Raw genomic sequence first — 20,399 nt, 5'->3', positions numbered from 1 at the left:
TGTTGGCATTCATGGTTCCCTCAATTAACTGTAGCTCCCCAGTGCCAGCAGCAATCATGCAGCCCCAAACAATGGCATCCCTCTACCATGCTTGACTATAGACAAGAAATGCTTGTCTTTGTACTCCTCACCTGCCACACACCCATAACACCATCTGAACCAAATAAGTTTGCCCTGGTCTCATCAGGCCACAGGTAATCCATGTCCTTAGTCTGCTTCTCTTCAGCAAACTGTTTGCAGGATTTCTTGTGCATTATCTTTAGAAGAGGCTTCCTTCTAGGATGACAGCCATGCAGACCAGTTTGATGTAGTGTGGCGCATGGTCTGAGCACTGACAGGCCGACCCTCCACACCTTCAACCTTTTCAGCAATGCTTGCAGCACCCCTACATCTATTTTTAAAAGACAACCTCTGGATATGACGCTGAGCATGTGCACTCAACTTCTTTGATTAACTATGGTGAGGTTTGTTCTGAGTGGAACCTGTCCTGTTAACCTGCGTTATGGTGTTGACTACTGTACTGCAGCTCAGTTTCAGGGTGTTGGCAATCTTCTTAAAGCCTAGACCATCTTTATGTAGAGTAAAAAAAATTTCAGATCCTCTGAGAATTCTTTGCCATGATGTGCTGTGTTAAACTTCCAGTGACCAATATGAGAGAGTGTGAGAGCAATTACACCAAATACAACACACCTTCTCCCCATTTGCACCTCAGACCTTGTAATACTAACGAGTCACATGACACTAGAATCGAAAATGGCTAATCGGGCACAAATTGGACGTTTTCACCTAGGAGTGTACTCACTTTGGTTTAGGCAATGATGGCTGTATGTTGAGTTATTTAGAGGGGGCAGTGAATTTACACTGTTATACAAGCTGTACACTGACTACTTTACATTGTATTAAAGTGTCATATCTTTAATGTTGTCCCATGAAAAGATACAACAAAATATTTACAAAAATGTGACGGCTGTACTCATTTTTGTGAGTATTTCTTGTTTCAGATTAAGGTGAAATCCAATCTTTTTTGGATGTAGGACTAATTTATGAACACCTCTATAAAAGATCTATTTTCTGTCTCTGAGCTTCTTCATGACAGTAGATTAAAACAGCAATTGTTTTAATTTTACCTTGGTACATCGCAATGATTAAGGTCAAACTGTTATTAAACCCAAACGTTGCATTTGTTAATAAAAACTTACTTTGTGTACTAAAAGTTTACTCATTCTCACAGGGTCAGACTTCCGGCCTATTCTGACGTGATTTGCTTTTCATTGATCAAACTTCACACAGAGATCAGACACTTGACAAGAAGACACATCCATACCCCCCCCCACTGCCGCCCCCTACTAAATAACTGATGCCTGAATTATTCAAAGCAAAAAGAGGGTGAAAGTTTAGGTTACAGCTAATGATACTATCAGCTGTTACTAAATAGCTCCTGACCTTTTTAGTATGGGAGTAAGGGCGTGTTTACAACAATTTCGAACACTGACATTTTAAAGAGGGAGTGGCCCAGAAGAGGTGGCCTCTGGGTAATGAGTTCTTGCTGAGAGGAAACAGACTTTCTGACCTTCTTTTGGTCTTTTCACAGTGTGCACAGCTTAAAATGGCCCACAGCCTCTATTATAAAACCCAGCAGAGTGCAGCCTTTCAATAAATACATATTGAAAACAAGTGAATATGGAAACATCAAACAACCCACGTCACTGAAGAGCTCATAAAAGCAAGATTGCTCGAGGCGCTTTTTGAGGTAATTGCAGTCATACACAGCAGGAGAAAAACAAAACACTTACTGGGCATTAGAATTGTGACGCTGATGTCTGCGTGGCAACACATCAAATAACTGATTTGTTATTAACATTAGACAACCTCAAGTGAATAATGCAACACGCAGCACTGGCAAAGCACAAAGCAGGATTTTACAAACACAGATTTCAAGAGTCCTCCGGATACACTTGTCTTTTTTAATAGTTTATTCATGATTTTATTTAGCCAGAGTCAGTGAGACAATGTGGAGGACTAGAGGACAGTTGCAAGGAAAAAGGAGGAGTCAGAACGTAAAATACGATTTTCTTATTTTTATATATTCATATCAGCTGATATTATGAACAGGCTCAGTATTTAAAAAATGGTTTCAGTTCGCCCTCCCTCAATCATAAAATCATGCCAGAAATACAAAAGAGCAAAGAAGAGCCCGTAAGTAGTAAGAATGTACTACTCAAGGTCAAGGAAGCATTTCAAAATGCATAAGTGTATCCAGCTGACCTGGAGGTAAAATACAGCTGTCAAAACGAGGTATGAACAAACTGACCTAATTAAGTGAGACACAACATTATACTCACAAATCAAAACATTTAACAGCCAGAGGTGAAATAAACACCACCCCCCTGCTGTCACACATGATGGTCTGGTCCTTTTGTTAGGCCTCAGTGTACTCCACCCTTGCCACGTCAGAAGCGCGAAACTAGTAACTGAAAGATTCAGCAACGTAGCGCGTGTAAACTACTGACAGGCCAACGTACAGGCCTCATTTAGCACCGCAGTATGTTAAAAAAGATTTAAAACATCTGTTATATAAGTTAGGTAACTACAAAGGTGACTGAGTATGGTAATGCTGTGTGAGAGGGTGAACCCAAGATCTGTGTTTGACTCTGTTAATTAATGGATGAATATTGCTCAGTCGTTCGTGTTTGTTTTTTGTTTTGTTTTTTAACTTTATGCTAATATAGCTAACAATGAGTCGGGCAGCACATGTGCATTTTTTTCCAAACCACACTATTCCAGCCTAGTTTTTTGTCACTGTGAACAATGTTACCCATGTTTGTTGTTGAAAATACCCTAGTTTAGAAGAGAGTTTAATTATTTACTTTAAGTTAAGAGAAAAAACTTTTAGTGTTCTTGGAAAGTAATATTGTTAATTTTTATTCTGACCTCGTTCATCAGAGATTAACTTTTGCCCTTTGGACCAAATCTGAAGTGTCTCCTTTTTCAGAGACACTGACACAGCATGAATTTGGCCTATATCTCCTTTACTTTAAAACAGCAAACACACTGTACAACATTTGAAAAGCTTTTGCTTTAATATCTATGCATATCTACACAATGCCTGGTTTATTATTGTTGAAGCATTGTCAGCATGCACTTCACAGAGGCTAGAGCTCAAAGGACCTGCACCATACACAGGGTCCTAAAGGGCAAGGCCTCATTGGTAGCAACAAGAGCAACATTACTATTTATTCACTTAGCTGATTTAAATATACATTTTGTACTTCTGGCAACACTTCCAGCCATGTTTAGATCACTCCCATATTGACTTGCATTTGCTCATCTACATGTAGGGTGACTCTCCAGCTTTAGTTTTAGTTTGCGTCTCCACAAAATGTCATGTGATGGGACAGTTGCAGACACCAAAGTACAGGTTGTGTTTGCCAGATTTCACAGTATACACAGATGCACAGTTTTACCACAGAACATACCTTAATATGGTGTGTCTAATTCAGACATATAGATCTTCTTTCAGCTGTTTTCTTATCAACAAGACAGGTAGTTCTGCATATTTTATTTATTTATTTATTTGTTTTCCAGATGCCCTTCCTGACCCAAAGAGACTTGTGTCTGCTCCTGGAATCAAACCAGGGATCTTTCACTTATTAAATGTATTTGTATACATATATGTACAGTATTTGTATAGCGCTTTTCTAGTCCCTAAGGACCCCAAAGCGCTTCACATCCAGTCATCCACCCATTCACACACTGGTGATGGCAAGCTACATTGTAGCCACAGCCACCCTGGGGCGCACTGACAGAGGCGAGGCGCCACCGGGCCCTCTGACCACCACCAGTAGGCAACGGGTGAAGCGTCTTGCCCAAGGACACAACGACCGAGACTGTCCAAGCCGGGGCTCGAACCGTCAACCTTCCGATTACAAGGCGAACTCCCAACTCTTGAGCCACAATATTAGAAAAATGAGTAAACCACTATTCAATGGAGCCACTTTGTGAGCTACTTCCTGACAAATAGATATAAAAATTAAAAAAGAAAGCACACATTCACACAACCAAAAACAACCAACAACATAAAAACAAGGAAAAAAGGAAGAAATACAGGAAATCAGAGCACCATTAGCCAGCAAAGCCTGCGGGGTAAAAGCAAAAGATAAAATCAAGTGAATTGAATTGAACTGACAGACAGAGGCGGAGAACGAGAAAGAGAGAGCGACAGAGTGAACGAGTGAGAGGAAGCAGCTTATCATCAAGCGACGGATCAAAGAGGATTACATGTCTAAATGGAGCTTAGGTCTTCTTTCGAGAGTTGCAGGGTGTGAGAAAACGTACGGTGGTATGGAGAAGAAAGATTGCAAAGTTGTGAGGTAATTAACATTTTTAGACTACAGATTCATCAACTAGATTCATTCATTTGAATGATTCGTATGATATTGATGAAATAGATGTCCAAGAACTGCTGCTGCTAGAAAACTACTGTAATTAAATCCTACCTATATCACTTTAGACTGCTTCACCTTTCTTTAGGCAATAAACTAAAAAATTAAGCAGACTTTTTCCCAAAAGCACCCATGCTTTTACTGTTTGTTTACTAATAAATTATCAGATATATATATTTATTTATAGTTAGCAGTGGTGGTGGAAATGCTTGGAGTGTTTTGATACAGCTGCAATAAAGCATCTGCCGAGGTTTGGGTTCCTCTGAAGTGAAACATCTTATGTGCCATTTACTTGTTGTTGTTGTTGTTGCAGCACCTCAAAGTTGCACCACAGGCCAAAGAGCAATGAGAGCGGCTCCTGCTGGTTTAGCAGAAAACAACCGAGTGACTTCCTGTTACATCACAAAAATGAAATTTGAGCTGAAGAAACAGATAGAGGAGGGCAGCTGTAAGAAGGTACAAACATAAGGAAGCTTGAAGGCGGGCGCAGTCAATCGAAGCAGTCTGTACTTGCATGTGGGTTGGTTTGTACTGTGTGAATTGTGAATAGCTAAGCAGCTGCTGTGGGCTGAAAAGTGTTTTTTTTAGGTTATGAAATAGCACACTTCTGCCCCGACACAACTTCCCCTCTGGGTTCAAAGGTTGATGAATCCAGTGAATGCTAAACAAGGTTGAATTTTGACGTGAAAGGTAAGACGTGGAGTCAATTTAATGTAGTTTTATGCTTATTTTATTGGCTGTATTGACAGAGGCAAGCTGCCAAAGTCTTAAAAACCAGTTTCTCAGATTTTACTACTTTATTTTTCTCATTTACTGCTGCTGCTGTTGTAGTAGATGTAACTATGCACTTACTAGTGCTTACAGTCACATTGTAATATGATTGTATGACAGCACAGTGTGCTCCTATTTATATTTCTGCCATCACTTACATTGTAAATAGCAGATCCAGTTCTTCAGCTGGGATCATATCTGTGATCCAAAACCTGGAGTATAATGAGTATAATGACACTGCAGCATTGAGATGGCATAAATATCATAAAGAGTAGGTGTGGCCTTGTGCTATATCCCCACTTACTATAGCAACAGATGCCAGGATCTCTAAAACTAATATAGATAATGATGTGAAAGTAAAACTGTAGTTTCCTATGAACTGAGTGTTGTCACCTATTTATCACTTATGCTGCTAAATATTTTATTTTTTTTATTATTATAAACTGATTTACCTATAAATGGTAAAGGAGAGAGCCATCAATTGGAAAACTGTCTTTTGGAGAGTTGCCTCTCCAGCGCACCTATTGTCTGCTTTCCCCCCCAAAGCAGTAAAACTGGATTCATGGTGGTTCATTCTTCTTAAAGGGGTAGCTGCATATTCCTGAAGTTTGTTTTACACTGTAAGAATTAAGTGTTTGCCCTAATTTTATGAGAAGTGTATTTAGTCAATGAATGACTGCCAGGACATCATCGGTACTTTTTTTTGGTTTGTTTGTTTGTTTATACAACAGAAAAAGAGAATCCAACATTAACCTAGCACCCTCTTTTTTTTCTCGTGGAAACAGATGGAGTCTGTGTCTTTCCCACCGCTGTCCAGGGTTGCCGTTTGTGGTGGCACTCATGGAAATGAGATGACAGGGGTTTACATGGTGAGACATTTGCAGAAAGAGAAGATAGATAAAATTGGATCTGTTTCTGTCTCCACTGTCCTGACAAACCCACGGGCTGTGGAGATTTGCAGGAGATACGTAGAAACCGACCTTAACCGCTGTTTCACAGAAGCCTTGCTAAAGTAAGTTCAAAAACGAAACTGATGCCAAAGCTTTATGTAGGTAATGAAGTTTTAAAGGTTTTGGCTAACTGCGCTACACTGTGAGAGCAAAGTAAAACTTTTCAAATCTGCCATGTGTGAGAGACGTCTTTGTTTTATTTTCCCGATTCTAGTTCCCCTGTAACAGATTCATCACCCTATGAACTGAGGCGAGCTCAGGAGCTGAACGCTCAAATTGGGCCCAAAGGAAGCAAAGAGGCCATGGACCTGATCATAGACATCCACAACACCACTTCCAACATGGGCCTCTGCTTCATCTTTTACTCCATAGACTGGTTCACCCTGCACATTCTCAAGTACCTACAGGTACAAGAGTACTACAAACAGATATTTCGAGTCATGCACTTGGAATTTGCACCTATAATGTTTCTGATAAAGAAAATATGCATAAACTGTGAACTACTAGAGGTCTCATATCTTCAAGTTCAAATAACTTAAATTTTGCTAAAAGTCAGGTTAATCTTCGCAGTGATGGTATGGTGAGATAGCAGCAGCTGTTTTCAAAAGCAAGAATGCACAAGGCAAGGTGGATCCATGCCTTTATGTTGTTTGAACCAAAGTCTGACCCTACTATCAATATGTTGCATCAGAAATCAAGACTCATCAGACCAGACAACATTTTTTTAAATCTTCTGTTGTGCAATTTTGGTAAACCCATATGAATTGTAGCCGCAGTTTTCCAGTCTTAGCTGATGGCAGCAGAAGACCACACTGCAGAGATGCTGTTCTGCATACCTTGGTTGTAACACATAGTTATTTGGGTAACTGTAGCCATCTTGTCAAATTGAAGAAGTCTGGTTATTCTCTGCTGACCTCTAGCATCAACAAGACATTTCCATCCAGTAAAATGCTGCTCACTGGATATTTTCTCTCATTCAGGCCATTCTCTGTAAACCTTAGAGATGACTGTATGAGAAATTCTCACTAGATCAGCAGTTTCTGAAATATTCAGATAAGCCTGTCTGGCGCCAACAACCATAATATATTCAAAGTCATTACCCTATTCTGATGCTCAATTTGAACTTGACATCTCTACGTGCCTAAATGTGTATTGTTGCCATGTGTTATCATGTCATTAATAGCACAGACAATAACAGATACAAATACAATCCTGTCAGTAATCCTCCCAAACACCAAAGTTAACCCCATTAAGCTGTATAATGTGTTGTCTTCAAGCACCAATTTTAACTAAACTGTCTGAGGAATTTTTCTTAGTCTTTGTTTTAATGTTTCTACTGGGTAGTAGTATTTTCCAATCAAAAAAATTAAAAGTATGTCTGTGTTGCTTGTACATCACTCATGCAATTATGTTCTTAACTCAATAAAATCAGGTTATAAAGCTATAATCAAAATCCGGGATAAACATGTAGTTTATTTTAAAGCTCAGCCTATCGTACCTAAGCACAGTGTGCAGTCGACAGTAAACATATTTGATTTTCAGAGTAAAATGGCTTCTGTGGAAGTTAGAGCAATCCAGCTGGACATACCGATCGCTGAGGCTTATTCTTTAGAATCGGTCGGCAAGCATGGCTTTGGTAAGTGTGTCTGTGTGCATCTTTTGCAAAGCTGAGCTTATTAAATATTTAGATGATTGTTCCCCTTGTTCTTTGCAGCAATAGAGGCCGGCCCACAGCCCAATGGTGTGGTCAGAGCAGATATCCATAACATGGTGAAAGAGGCAGTGGATCATATATTCAGTTGGCTTCAGGAATTTAATTCTGGTAAGATGCTACCGCTTTTAAAATGCCCCTTCTTATAAGCTTTGGTTGAAATATTTATTTAAATAATTTTGTAGTCTGCAGTTGTTCAGTTAGCTGCATTTTTTTACAATTGCCATGGCAATATCTTCAGCTGTGGCCAAGCTTTTAATTGCTGCATGCAGGAGAGCTATCACGTATCACACAGAGATTCATATAGTCAGCAGATAACATAGTTGAGCAGGCTACACCAGGTCACAAATCTAAATATGAGAATAAACAAGAATGTTTCCCATTACACAAACAAACAAAATAACGAGGTGAAACATATCGGATGCATATGCTTCCCCACATGTGTAATGTACTGTGTAATTAACCAATTAATTATAGAATACATCCTGTGGCTGGAGCTTCACCTCACCTGATGTTTCAATGGGAGCAGGGCCTAAAGTGGCCTCTGCAATTTGCTATATATAAATATTTGGTTAATGGCACATGTTTTTTGTCATTTTGCTGCTGTATGCTACAACAGTTGGTTCAAACAGTCATCACATGAATAAAGTGCAGACTTTTTACTTTTATTGAAGAAGTTTATCAAAAGCATTGCATTAACTTTTGAGGTATTACAGTCGTTTTTCAACACAGTTCCCTCATTTTCAGAGGGGTAGCTTCACTGGAGAAGCTTTAAGTCATCACAAATCAGTAAATCAGACAGTGGGGTTAACCGTGAACAATTATGCAATGGCAAACAACAACATCAGGTGGACCTACAGTGGCAAAATCAAACCATAGCTCTTTGTGAAATGACTCCATTAACTCTGCAACTTTTATCCTCATCAGGAAGCACATTTGAAGGGGGTGAAGTGGAAGCATACACCTTGGTGAAAAGCATAGATTACCCGAGGAATCCAGTTACTGGGGAAATCACTGCTGCCATACACTCCCAGTTACAGGTACAGTACAAGATGGGTGCACGTTTTATAGTCTAAGCTTTCACACTTTTCATTATCTGAGTCTAGGTCACAGTTGCAGCAGTTTTAGAAGCACCTAGGTGCTTCCAAGCTAGCTGAGAGACTTAAAACCTCTCCAGTCTATCCGTCTAGCTTATCCTTATCCTCGGGTCTCCTGCCCATTAGACATGTCCAGTGTCCACAAAATAAATACTGAGTCCTTTGGCAGAATCCCTCACACCCTCAAGTATCCTTGAGAGGTTGTCTAAAGGTTTGGCCTTAAACAAGCCTTCCTAACCTGGTTTCATCTGAACATTTACATTCATGAATTCAAAGACTGTCAAGCAGTAAATGTCGTATTTGCATGTCTTTCTCCAGGATAATGACTTCAAGCTTCTGCAGCGGGGCAATCCGATATTCATGTCATTTTCCGGGGAGACAGTGAAGTATGATGGCGAGGACCTCTACCCTTTCTTTGTCAATGAGTGCGCCTACTACGAGAAGAAGATCGCTTTTCATTTAGCTCGAAAGATAAAGTTGACACTCCCACCCATAAAAGTGACAGGCTGAGAGTGCTAAATTTAAATATCCCAATTTTAAATTATAATAAAGTAGGAAATGAGAATTATTCTGATCATTTGAAATATGCAAATGAACAAACGTGATGTCATGACTGACAAATATAAGGTGTCTAAAACATAACTCCATCCTCCAGTGCAGTACAGGAGCTCTGCTAGTCCCTCTGTTAATATGTAAAATGAAGCTTATTCGAGCTTTATCTGAGTGGTGTGTTGCACAGGCTCTAGAGTTGGAGTCCACGCATTTTATGTCAAATCAAATCAAATCAAATCAAATCACTTTTATTGTCACATCACATGTGCAGGCACACTGGCACAGCACATGCGAGTGAAATTCTTGTGTGCGAGCCCCACAAGCAACAGAGATGTGCAAACACAACAACACAAACGAGCAAAATACAAGAATGGCCAACCTGAAACTAATAAATATATGTACAATATATAATAGTGTATGCATTTCTGGATGTGTATACTAAATATTTTCCTACGTGTGTGTGTGTGTGTGTGTGTGTGTGTGTATACACATTTTTACAAATTAAATAGTAAAAATAATAATAATAATAATAATAACAATAATAATAATAATAATAATAATAATAAAATATATAAAATATACAGAGTTGAAAATGTGCAAAACAAGTGGCATTTATATACAGTGTGGAGTGCATTATGTTTTTTAAAGCTAAATTTAACGTGCAGAAATCCTTTTTGAATGAATGACTGAATAAATGAACATGAATGAATTTTAACTATAATCTTCTTAGCATTGTGTATTTGATTTGGGTTTACATAAAATAAATGGATCAGCTCAATTATCAGCAGGAATATGCTCATCGGTCAGAGCAACTACATGCTCCAGTGTGTTTATCAAGTACACTTTACAACATTGGTTTGTCCTAACGTTACACTGTGAGTGATGAAATGATCAATGAAAGATGCAAAAGAAATCTATCATATTTATCTACTGTGCTTAAAAAAGACTTTGATGATTTCAGTTGTCTCTGTATACCTTACACACGTTTTTAAATCTTTCAACAGACACTTTATAACTGTGTTAATGAAAATTTGTTATAAATAAAGTTAATTGTATAATACAAGCATGTAGTAAGTGGTTCTTAACACAGTGCACAGCTGCAATTGAGAAGCCTTTGTTTTAAAGTAATGATCAAAAAAGCCCATAAAACAAAGAATTTTACTTTGACCTTGAGCACAGTTCAGATGAAGACCCATTAAGTGGTCACGGTGTACAACTTTGAGTGAAATCTGACTAAAACTCTGGGATGAGAAGTGATTCTTGTCAACTGTGGACGAAACAGATGACCGACACCTCTCAGATCATCAGCAATATCTTAAATATTTCTACAATCAGTTCCAAATGTGCAAACACTTTTTTAACTACTTACACTAAAATCTGACACTGCAGGATTAGCTGTAGGTCCTGTTCTTTGGAGCAAGCTGCCTGCTGACCTGAGATCAATTGGATCTTGAAAAACCCTTCTTTTTCACACTCTATAGGAGTGCATTTTTCTTTTTCAAATTTTCTTTTGTTGTTTTCACAAAATATATCAAATTGCCATTGTTCTTCCTGAAGATGTGTAAGACAAGACAAGACATTGTAAGCTTGTAAGTAAGAACTCATCATCTTTACTCGTCTCCTTTAACCTCCTAAGACCCAAACTCTTTCATGGCATGCATTTTTAATTTCTGTTTGCTGATTGGGATCTGATGAATGTAAAAACAGAATTACCTGATCTTTTTTTTTTTCTTTTACCTGATTTTTGTTTGAGAAAAATTAGATCCACATAAGAGGTCATTCATTTTAAATTTCGATAGAACAGTGGCAGTATGTCCTCGTAAGTGGATATCAGGCCCTTGTAGAGCAAAATTTAGTATTTTGGTCTAGACAACCCAAAATGTGATGACCACATATGTGAACGCCAGGTCCTAGGAGGTTAAAAGGGATTACATGAAACAAAGATAAAAGTCAGCAAATGCCAAATTTATTAAGACATAATCAGTACAGTGTGCTTCTGGATACATAAAAACATTTACAAAAAGCCAGAGTGTATACACGTCAGACATGTAACAAATCATTCTGACACAAAACATTACAGTTTGTTTTGTTCAGTGCTGACATATTACTCATTTTGGACTTTTGTACACACAAAAATGTGTAAGTGGTCACAGATTCAAGAGGATTTGAACTTTTTGGAAAATATGATTGTTATTTTAAAAAGTCACACTGAAACGCTGACATACTGTATCAACAGTAAACATCTGAAAGCTTACCAAAGCCGTCAGACAAGTAACTGTTTGAAAGGATGGGAGAACCGACTTAAACTCCAGCCTGCAAACATTTAGGTGGTGTTGAGCAGCAAACCCTGTGTAAAATGGCAGTATAGCAGATCATTTGGGGCTTAAGGTCACAGGTTTGTGTGGCATCACTTTAGCTTTTTTGTTTGTCTTTTTAAATATTCAAACTAACTAAATTAATACATCTACAAACACAGGCGACAGATGAGTGGTCACATTTGTGATGACACTTAGAAAATACCACAGGCTGAAATGAACAATCACCACAGACGATGATGAAAAGGCATGCACAGGCTGGATATTTTAAATTATGTAAAAACAGAACTGCAGAAAAAAAAAAAAAGTAAAACAAATAAAATAAAATAAACTCTTGTTTAATATTTTTTCATGCACAGAGAAAGCTACCATGTCCTGGATAACTCCAGGTGTGAAGTTAAGGGCAATGTGGTGAGCAGCTTCAGAAGAAAATGGCAACCAAAAAGAAGGCAATAAAATAATGCACAAAAAAACATGGTTTACACCAGAAATAGTAAGTGATCTGCAACCCTTAAAGATTAAAACCATTAAGAACATGCTTTGGGTAAAACACAGGTTAGAAATGCAAGAAAAAGCACTGGTTAAATAACTCAAATGGTATTAAACCAACACTCCTTTCTACAGGTCTGAGATACTGTAAAAAAATTTTTTTCCTTTTTTTAAGTATGAAAATTCTGTTACAGATGAAGTGAAAAGCACCCTTTATCCTAGTTACATCCTCTCCTAACAGGAAACCATTTTCTGAGGATGTAATGAAACCCGTAAGCTGTCTTAAACTGTATGATTGTCAGTCTCTCTTTTACGCTACCCTGTAAGCGGTCATGCGAGTGTAATTTTTGCGGTGACTTTTGGCCGCCCACAGGAACAGAGCAGCTGCCATCATCTGCAGAGGGAAGGATATGAGGGCAAGGTAAAGAGACCAGCCCAAAGTGCCCTCCACCCCATCAGGCAGAGGGAAATTCTGGTGGACCAAATCCACCCCGGCCAGGAAACAGCAGACGGTGCCCAGAGAACACAGACCTGAGGAGTCAAAAGCAGTGATGAAGGAACGGGATGAGATCATGTAAACGTTTATGTTTGTGGTCATTTGGAAAAAGGACTAAGCTTCTAATGCAAAGCAGAAACAAATCTAGCAGATGAACTCCACCTTCGTTGTACTCTGGCTAAGACCAAAGTAAATGAATGAAAGCAGAGGGAAGTTTTTTGTTGAACAAATGTTCTGTGCAGTGGTTTTCAAAGTGGGTTCTGGGGACCCTCAAAGGTCGTCAGTCTCAAAGCCTCAGGAATAAGCACCGCTGGTTTTGGATGATTTGCATACATTTTGACTTCTGTTGTGAATCTTTGTAGAGACTGCGATGTAACCTGGCTGACATTGGTGCTGACATTTATCTCGGGGCAAGTGCATTATTTGTTAATTGCCGTGTGGTCGTGTCCGAGGGTTTTACACGCACTGCCAGCCAAGATCAAAACAAACAGAATTCTGAGACTTTTTTTCCCCTCCTGGGTCCCCACTCGTTGTTATGGTCAGTTTTTTATGGGGCAAACATATTTGTCCCTCAACTTTTTCCACTTCTCCCCTCATGTCAATTCCAATAGTTTCAACAAACTCCCTCCAGGAACTTGGTGACAATCATACCGATGCTATGATTGTTTTCTCTCACTGATAAATTAAGTAAATAAGTAGCTGGAAATTCACAGGAGGAATCGATGGCACTAAACAGGACAATCACAGTGGTTGCAGGCTGTGTGAACCAGGCGTGTAGTTACATTTCTAGGAAGGTGCACATCAGGTTAAGCTGTACGTTATGGTGTAGGATTTTATAGGGTTCTGGGTATCTATAGCCCTGGTAAGCCATGCACAGCTGAAGCCGAAAGTCACTACAGAGGGGTGTACTACCAAGTATGTTCATAGCCAGGATTACTTTGTGTAAGCTAGCTTCACAAAAGTTAAAGGTCCACTCAGAGATAATAGGTATCACACTGGTGGGCATTGACCATCTTTGTTCAACCGGGCTTTGTGCTTCAGGTTCTCACATAAAAAAGGTCATTTGACACATCATTGGACTCCTCTTCAAAATGGATTGGCTGAATCAATCGGAGATGTTATCAGAGAAACGGATAACAGGGACGTAAATGTAACAATATGGTGGGGAAAAGAGGATATTAACACTTGCTGCTCTGTTTATTTCTACCTTATAGCTCCAACTCTAAAACTTTAAACTGGATGCAGTGAAACATTAAAGGTTTCTCACTATGGTCAGTTAAAACACTGTCTCAAAGTCATGTGGAGTCATGTGTATAAAGGGCATTTGGAAATCACCTTTTAATCACTTTTTGTTGCCTGATCAAAGAGACACTAATTGTATTGAATGCACCTGTAACTTGTAAGTTCAAAACTGCATGCCAGTAGCTGCAAGTCCAGCTGTGTAAATGACATTCAGCAGCAGATAAGGACCAACCATTCAGTCTGCTTGACCTAGAACTGATTGTGCCACTCGTTTTTGTCAACATTACTCATGCAGTAAAAATAGTAAGAAATTAAACTGTCAGTTCAGAAAAATGCAAGATATTATAGTTTTTATGCTCATAAATGTGTGTGTTTCTTTCACCTGCAAGAAGATGGAGCACTCCCACACAGAAGGTCGGGGTAAAGCTGCGGCACAAGCAGGCACAGACCCCAACGAGGACACTGAGGAACACCAGTGCCAGAGACACCAAGGGCAGCAGAAACTGGCACCTCCACAAGTCTGCACAACAATCATTGCAGGTTAAACTCAAACTCTGTCAATAATTTCTAATGTTTAACAAATGATGTGCGAGTAAAGACAGTGAAGGGAGCAGATGTGACCAAGATGGGTTAAAAAAAATGTAAGAATCGTTTAGTAAAATGAAAAAACAAAAACAAAACAAAACATATTTTATGAACTACAGGTCTCCCTGGATAGATTGAGGGAGAGTAAGGATACACTCACATGTTCTTAGCAGGTCTTCTTCTTCCTCATTTCCAGGTTTATACTTTGTACCTAACTGATCAGAAAGACTAAAGCTTGAACAGCGGGTTTCCATCTTTCGATCTAAAGCCAAAAAAGTCAGAGAACACAAATCCAACTAAGTCTTCTCATTAATTAACAATGTAAAGCATTTAACATGGGACTGGGCATTATAACAATCAAGTGCACTGGTTAAACCAATGCTGAGTGCAGAACAGTCAGTGACGTAAATCAATGTGCAGAATTAATCTAAATAAAATTCCTTAAAGTTAAAAATAGAGTTTAACAGACAAATCTTGTTCCAGATTTTCTTCTTAAATTTAGAAGGCAGCACTATCATCAAACAAAGTATTGGTCAGTGAGGACGCTGAACAGGTGTGCCACTGTGAGTAATACCTGGAGATTTGAACCAGTATGAGGGGCTGGCTACCAGGATACACCTCCACCATAGTGCCCGAGTGCCGTTGGGGTATACGGGTTCGCTGTGCGTTGTATTATTAACTTCTGGGGTATTGTACTCATACCAGTGCTGAGTCCCCACAGCCACGGAGAGGTACACTGTGGCCAGCAGGCTCAGCACGGAGCCGATAACCAGAGCTGTGGCGTACCGGTTATCCACCATGGTAGAGAAGAAGACAGCTCCTTAGGAGAACAAACACAGTCTGCAGTGTCAAATGAGGTTTGGCTTCCTGAGATGGAAGGCTAACAATTAGTTGTCGGCTTGTTGCTTTGGCTCCACGGCATGTGGTCAGTAGGCACTGGAAGTGTCACAGTATCCGAGCATTGTGCTTTCTTCAGTTAAGCTGCATGTTTGCTGCAGTTTCGATTAGTTCCACAGAAGCGTTCACAGCCTGCCGAGGAATCCAACATAAAAAATACATAAGCAACAAGTACGCAATACGAGGTGGTTAGCGTCGTTTGTAGCTTAATTAGCCAGTAATTAGTGATCATAACTGCTTTGTACCCATAATTAATGTTATTAACGTTAACTCTGCTTCACATTGCTAACAATAACAAAGTGTTATTGTCAGGAAGTTAGCATCCTACTTGCCAGCTAACGCTAAACATAGCTTCTTGCAGCAGAGTGCGACATTATCGAGTTATTTAACAGACACCTGAACGTTACAGATTTCACTCGAGCTCTTTTTTTTTTTTTTTTTTTTTTACCTCATTATTGGCCAAAACCTTCCAGTTATAGCCTTATCTTATCTTCTCTGCTCTATCAATTTGTAGCTGACCACCGCCTTCTTCTTCGCCTGTTTTTTCTTCTTCGTTTGATGGAATGAGTTTGTGCATTATGGCCACCTTCTGCTTCGGAGGAGAGGTGTCGCGAAATCTGATGATAATCCCAGGTAAGAGAGTTCGCAATAACAGTATTGTCGCGATATCTGTGGAAAGGGTGACGCTTTAATAGTAATCAGCCAGATTCCGTCATAATTTAAAAAAAAAAATCATAATTCATAGTATAAAATATGTTTTAATTATGAATGAATCTGACTAACGCAAGATAGAGCGTTGGAAACTGAATGTAGAAACCATAACCAAGCGAAGTGCCTACAAACTATAACAATTATAAATATTACATAATACATTTGAAACTACACTTATTTATAAATGTAATCTTTTAATTGTCGTGGTTATGGTAGATATTGCATCACATATAGGAGACCAGACATTATTCAATTTATGCTTAGTTCAATTAAATGTGATTTGTATGGCACCAAGTCACAAGAACAGTCATCTCAAGGTGCTCCCAACCAACACTGCCTTGACACAAACTGTTTAGGTTCAGGAATAGTCACAGATATGTATGCAGTTGGTAAAACCTCAATTTTACTCCTAAAAAACTTTAACACACACACAAAGCCTTTTCTAGTCTTGCTTCAACATGCTGAACAGAAAATAGTGTGTTTGTGTGTTATTTAACCCAACATGTAACTGGTGCTGGCAGACCCTTTGTACATAAGAATAGTAAATCACTTTTTCCTCCATCATCTGACCTGCTGCCAGACCAAACCACTGGCTCAGTCTTAGCTGTTCCTAATCCCATAGTCCTGACATGAGCCAGCCCCACTGATACCTAAAGTAGGGGAGTTGTCTTTTGTAATAATAATACATTGTCATTATAAGCCACATAAAAAGAGCAGTGTAAGTGCAACTGCATATATTTTGCACACTGTGACTGTTGCAGGTGGTGAGATCTTTCAGTAAGCTAAATCAGTTTAAAAGCTATTTGAGCTTCACTAGGTCTCAAATCAGAAACATATTTTATTTTGCTAGACTTTGTTAGAAAATTAATATCCAAATGATTATTTAAGTTATATTTGCCAATACTTTATATAAAAATACAAGTTTTTCTTTTCTTTTACACCATTTAATAGATGAGAATTTAAATTTACTTACCAAAAAGTATACACATATGTACCAGTCAATGTAAAAAGAAAATCTAATAACACTATAAATGGATAACACATATCTCATCAATCTTCTAAACATCTTCTCATCTTCTTTCTAAACAGAAAATTGATCCATGTTTGCAGTATTAAAGTGGCGGGGTCGAAAGTGATATATTTTTCATGGGACTCCAGATCCCTGGTGGCAAAAGAGGTAAAATCAGTCGAAAAGTCCAAGGTGCTTGTCTCAAGGAGGGCTATCATTTAAAACAGGCTACATCAAAACACATGCGTGCAGCCTGGGACAAGCGGCCTGATAACAAGCAAGGAGCCTCATGGGAGATATTTTTCCTGCTTTACCAAACTGCTTTAAGTTACCTGGTTGAAGATTAAGTTTGCACTCTAACATGTAGTGGTGGTGTCTTTATGAACTTCTAACAGGAATGACGCATAATGCCTTCTCCTAAAGATTAAACGTGACCCTTCACATCAAGCTGCACAGAGACCCAATAAAAGGCATCATTTTTTATCGGGTTATATCTAACACATTATATTTTTACATTAATGCTTTCTGAGAGTTTTAAATGTTTTCTTAAAACACCAAAAGTCTGAATATTTGCAACAAATTGTACAAAGTTTATATCCTAGTTGTTTTGTTTAGTAACTTGAAACTAGTGAGCTTATTTGTGTAAACAAAAAAACGATGTGATCCTGTGAGAGGTTTGAACTAAAAATTATTTCAACTAACCAGTGAGAGCAGATTCTTTAATACTCAGTATATGTGGAACTTTACCAATGGTATTTATTTTACTGATATTTGGGCACAATTACATGCAAAAACAAATAAGCCACCTTTAGCAGTAATAACTTGAAGTAATTATTTTCTGTATGATGTTATCTGTCTGTCACATCATTGTGTTGATCTGTGGAACCCAGTACTTAAAATCTGGACTGGCTCTCTGTTTAAAAAGTCTAGTCTCTGATCCCATCAATACTACCCAGAAGGCAGTGCAGAGCTAGGATGGAGCCAAAGGGTGAAAGTATTCACCCAGTTCTGCCTATCTATCCTGCCTACTCTGATAAAGTATCTGGCGCTAGGTAGCCTTGCAGGTCCGGTATCCTACTTTACTTATCTTTACTTTAAAAAAAAAAAAAAAGAATGTCCACAATTTAGACTTTTTGAATGCTGGATATTTTATTAGAGCAATTTAACAGGAGAAAAGCTCGCTTTTCATACTCATTTACCCATTTGCATCTCCCCTCTTTCACTTTTATCTTTAGACATCCAATCACCATTGTTGACATACAATCACATGACTTCATAATACAACAGAACCAGGAAACAATATTTGATTATATTTCACAGATACCACATTCTGCCATATAAACTATGCAAAACAATTACACAAATAAGCAAAGCAGTATTGTAGAAAACAATAACTGTTTTTACTAAACAGATAAGGATAAGGCTGCAAACACTAATACAAGCCACAAGGTGGAGACAACAGCTTGAGGAGACCTGAAGACATGGAAGCAAAGCAGAGAGACAGATTATTACTACTACTAATAATAATAATTTACTTTTTTGTGTGTGAAGTATTTTTATTATATTTTTATTATATCGAATTGGCACATGTGACATGTTTGTATCTCCTTTAAATATTTAAATACTAGTTGAACTAACAGTTCTAAGCTTAATATTTGAAGAATGAATATACAAAAAAACTCACTTTAATTGAGAGAATATGAATCTTACCGTGAAAACATGTAACAGTTGTGTGAGCTGTTCAGTCCTGAGTGGTTTAAAACAATCTCAAGGTATTCGTCATCATCCCATGTAGTTTTTGTCTCTACTCGTTGCACAGTGAAAACTTCTGCTGGAGATAAGAGTATTTCATCCTGTTCTAGACCGCACACATAGTCTTTCAGGTTGACAAAGAAGCAAGAAGTGAGATTTAAAACGACCTCCTCATACAGATCAGTTTCACTTTTTAGCTCTTCATAATCTGAATAAGCTGAGGTGAAACTTGGAAATCTCACTGTGGAGCCTTTCTGTGGTTGGTTTTGACCACTTAGCAGAACATAAAAGTTCTTGCACTCCTTTGGCTTCAGCAGCCTCATGGAGTCCATCAGCAGGAAATGAAGAGACTTGAAGTGGAAGCGGTTTTCATAGATGCTAACATTTCCACCCATTGTCTCTATTGCTTTGTTCAGTGTTAGTATGAAAGGCCGGTCTCCTTTAAGATAGACTGAAAGTGCAGCACTATGCTCTTTTCTTCCTCCAGGGATCTGCTTTGAACACTCGTTACTTTTATTCCACGCTTTCTGAAATCCTTCACTGTTGCTTAGTTCTTGTTTTAACACGTCTGACTCGATGAACTTCTTCATGGCCTCTTCACGACATCCTTTGTACTGATCATCTACAACATCTGTGGTCTCTTGGACATCCAGTAATCTTGTATCCTTTGCGGCCACCTTTAATTGATATATCACATTTAAAAACCCATTTTTAAATTTATAATTTTTCTTACTTTCTAATATTTGTTTGAATCATGATTCTTACTTTGCTGCAGGCAGCTGTGAAAATTATTGCAGCAAGCACTTTTCTTCTGTTCTCCATTTTTTGGCCTCTTTGTCTTCTACAGAGTGCAAGAAAGCCCTGAAACATCAAATATGGATAGAGAAAGTTCGGTAACACTTTACATGGTCCAGAAACTTGGAAGTGACAAAATCTAAAAGACTGAAAAGACTAAAAACTTACCTGAAGCAGGGAGAACAGCAAGGGGCCCATCAAACTGCAGGAAAGCGAAAGCGAGGGTTTGAGGAACTGGAACAAGTTATCATACAGCGCAGCCCTTTAGTCTTTCCTGTGTAAGAAAGTAACTTTTTCTGCTTTCTGCTTTAGTGAGGAACATTACTGTGTTCCTGTAAGCTGGTTCAGGTTTAGCCCCTTTAAGCTCGACCATAAATTACCTTTATAGCTCTGATCTAGCATGGCTTCAGTATAGCTCATGGGGGCAAATACCTCAGTACCTCTTCAATGCAGACTTTATAAAAAATGAACTGGAGCCTCACAGATGAATATAAATAACATTTAGCCTTTACAGCGAATGTGTGTGTGTACGCAATCAGCTTTTATTTCATTGATGTGTAGCTTAATGATGAGTCTTACATTTAG

The 20,399-nt window shown here is 38.5% G+C and overlaps 3 protein-coding genes across 4 annotated transcripts; 1 reads left to right on the top strand and 2 right to left on the bottom strand.

Annotated features, from left to right (window-relative positions):
• Positions 1-3,895: 3,895 nt before the first annotated feature.
• Positions 3,896-9,762, top strand: LOC146667981 (N-acyl-aromatic-L-amino acid amidohydrolase (carboxylate-forming) B-like). 2 transcript variants are annotated; one of them, XM_085409789.1, is made up of 8 exons: positions 3,896-4,370; positions 4,756-4,898; positions 5,999-6,225; positions 6,378-6,570; positions 7,706-7,799; positions 7,878-7,985; positions 8,802-8,914; positions 9,290-9,762. In XM_085409789.1, the coding sequence occupies exons 2-8, from the start codon at positions 4,788-4,790 to the stop codon at positions 9,479-9,481; spliced, it is 1,038 nt and encodes a 345-aa protein (XP_085265915.1). In that variant the 5' UTR covers positions 3,896-4,370; positions 4,756-4,787; the 3' UTR covers positions 9,482-9,762. The 2 variants fall into 2 exon arrangements, with proteins under 2 accessions (XP_085265915.1, XP_085265914.1); XM_085409788.1 differs by lacking the exons at positions 3,896-4,370; positions 4,756-4,898 and adding an exon at positions 4,906-5,132.
• Positions 9,763-11,473: 1,711 nt separating this feature from the next.
• Positions 11,474-16,112, bottom strand: cldnd1b (claudin domain containing 1b). Its single transcript, XM_085409790.1, has 5 exons — positions 15,996-16,112; positions 15,225-15,679; positions 14,811-14,912; positions 14,448-14,585; positions 11,474-12,858 (listed from the first exon to the last, which is right to left on the bottom strand). Exons 2-5 carry the CDS (start codon positions 15,448-15,450, stop codon positions 12,638-12,640), a joined length of 687 nt encoding a protein of 228 aa, XP_085265916.1. The 5' UTR covers positions 15,451-15,679; positions 15,996-16,112; the 3' UTR covers positions 11,474-12,637.
• A 2,312-nt stretch (positions 16,113-18,424) lies between these two features.
• Positions 18,425-20,049, bottom strand: LOC146667979 (ecto-ADP-ribosyltransferase 5-like). Its single transcript, XM_085408556.1, has 4 exons — positions 19,983-20,049; positions 19,785-19,880; positions 18,978-19,696; positions 18,425-18,740 (listed from the first exon to the last, which is right to left on the bottom strand). The coding sequence occupies exons 1-4, from the start codon at positions 20,010-20,012 to the stop codon at positions 18,671-18,673; spliced, it is 915 nt and encodes a 304-aa protein (XP_085264682.1). The 5' UTR covers positions 20,013-20,049; the 3' UTR covers positions 18,425-18,670.
• Positions 20,050-20,399: the final 350 nt, after the last annotated feature.

Source organism: Rhamphochromis longiceps, linkage group LG6 (genome assembly GCF_057381845.1).
Source record: "Rhamphochromis longiceps isolate RC_006_pf linkage group LG6, R_longiceps_female_GT1.1, whole genome shotgun sequence".
Lineage (NCBI taxonomy): Eukaryota > Metazoa > Chordata > Actinopteri > Cichliformes > Cichlidae > Rhamphochromis > Rhamphochromis longiceps.
The sequence above is the reverse complement of the archived record's forward strand: the minus strand, read 5'-3'. Positions and strand labels throughout refer to the sequence as shown.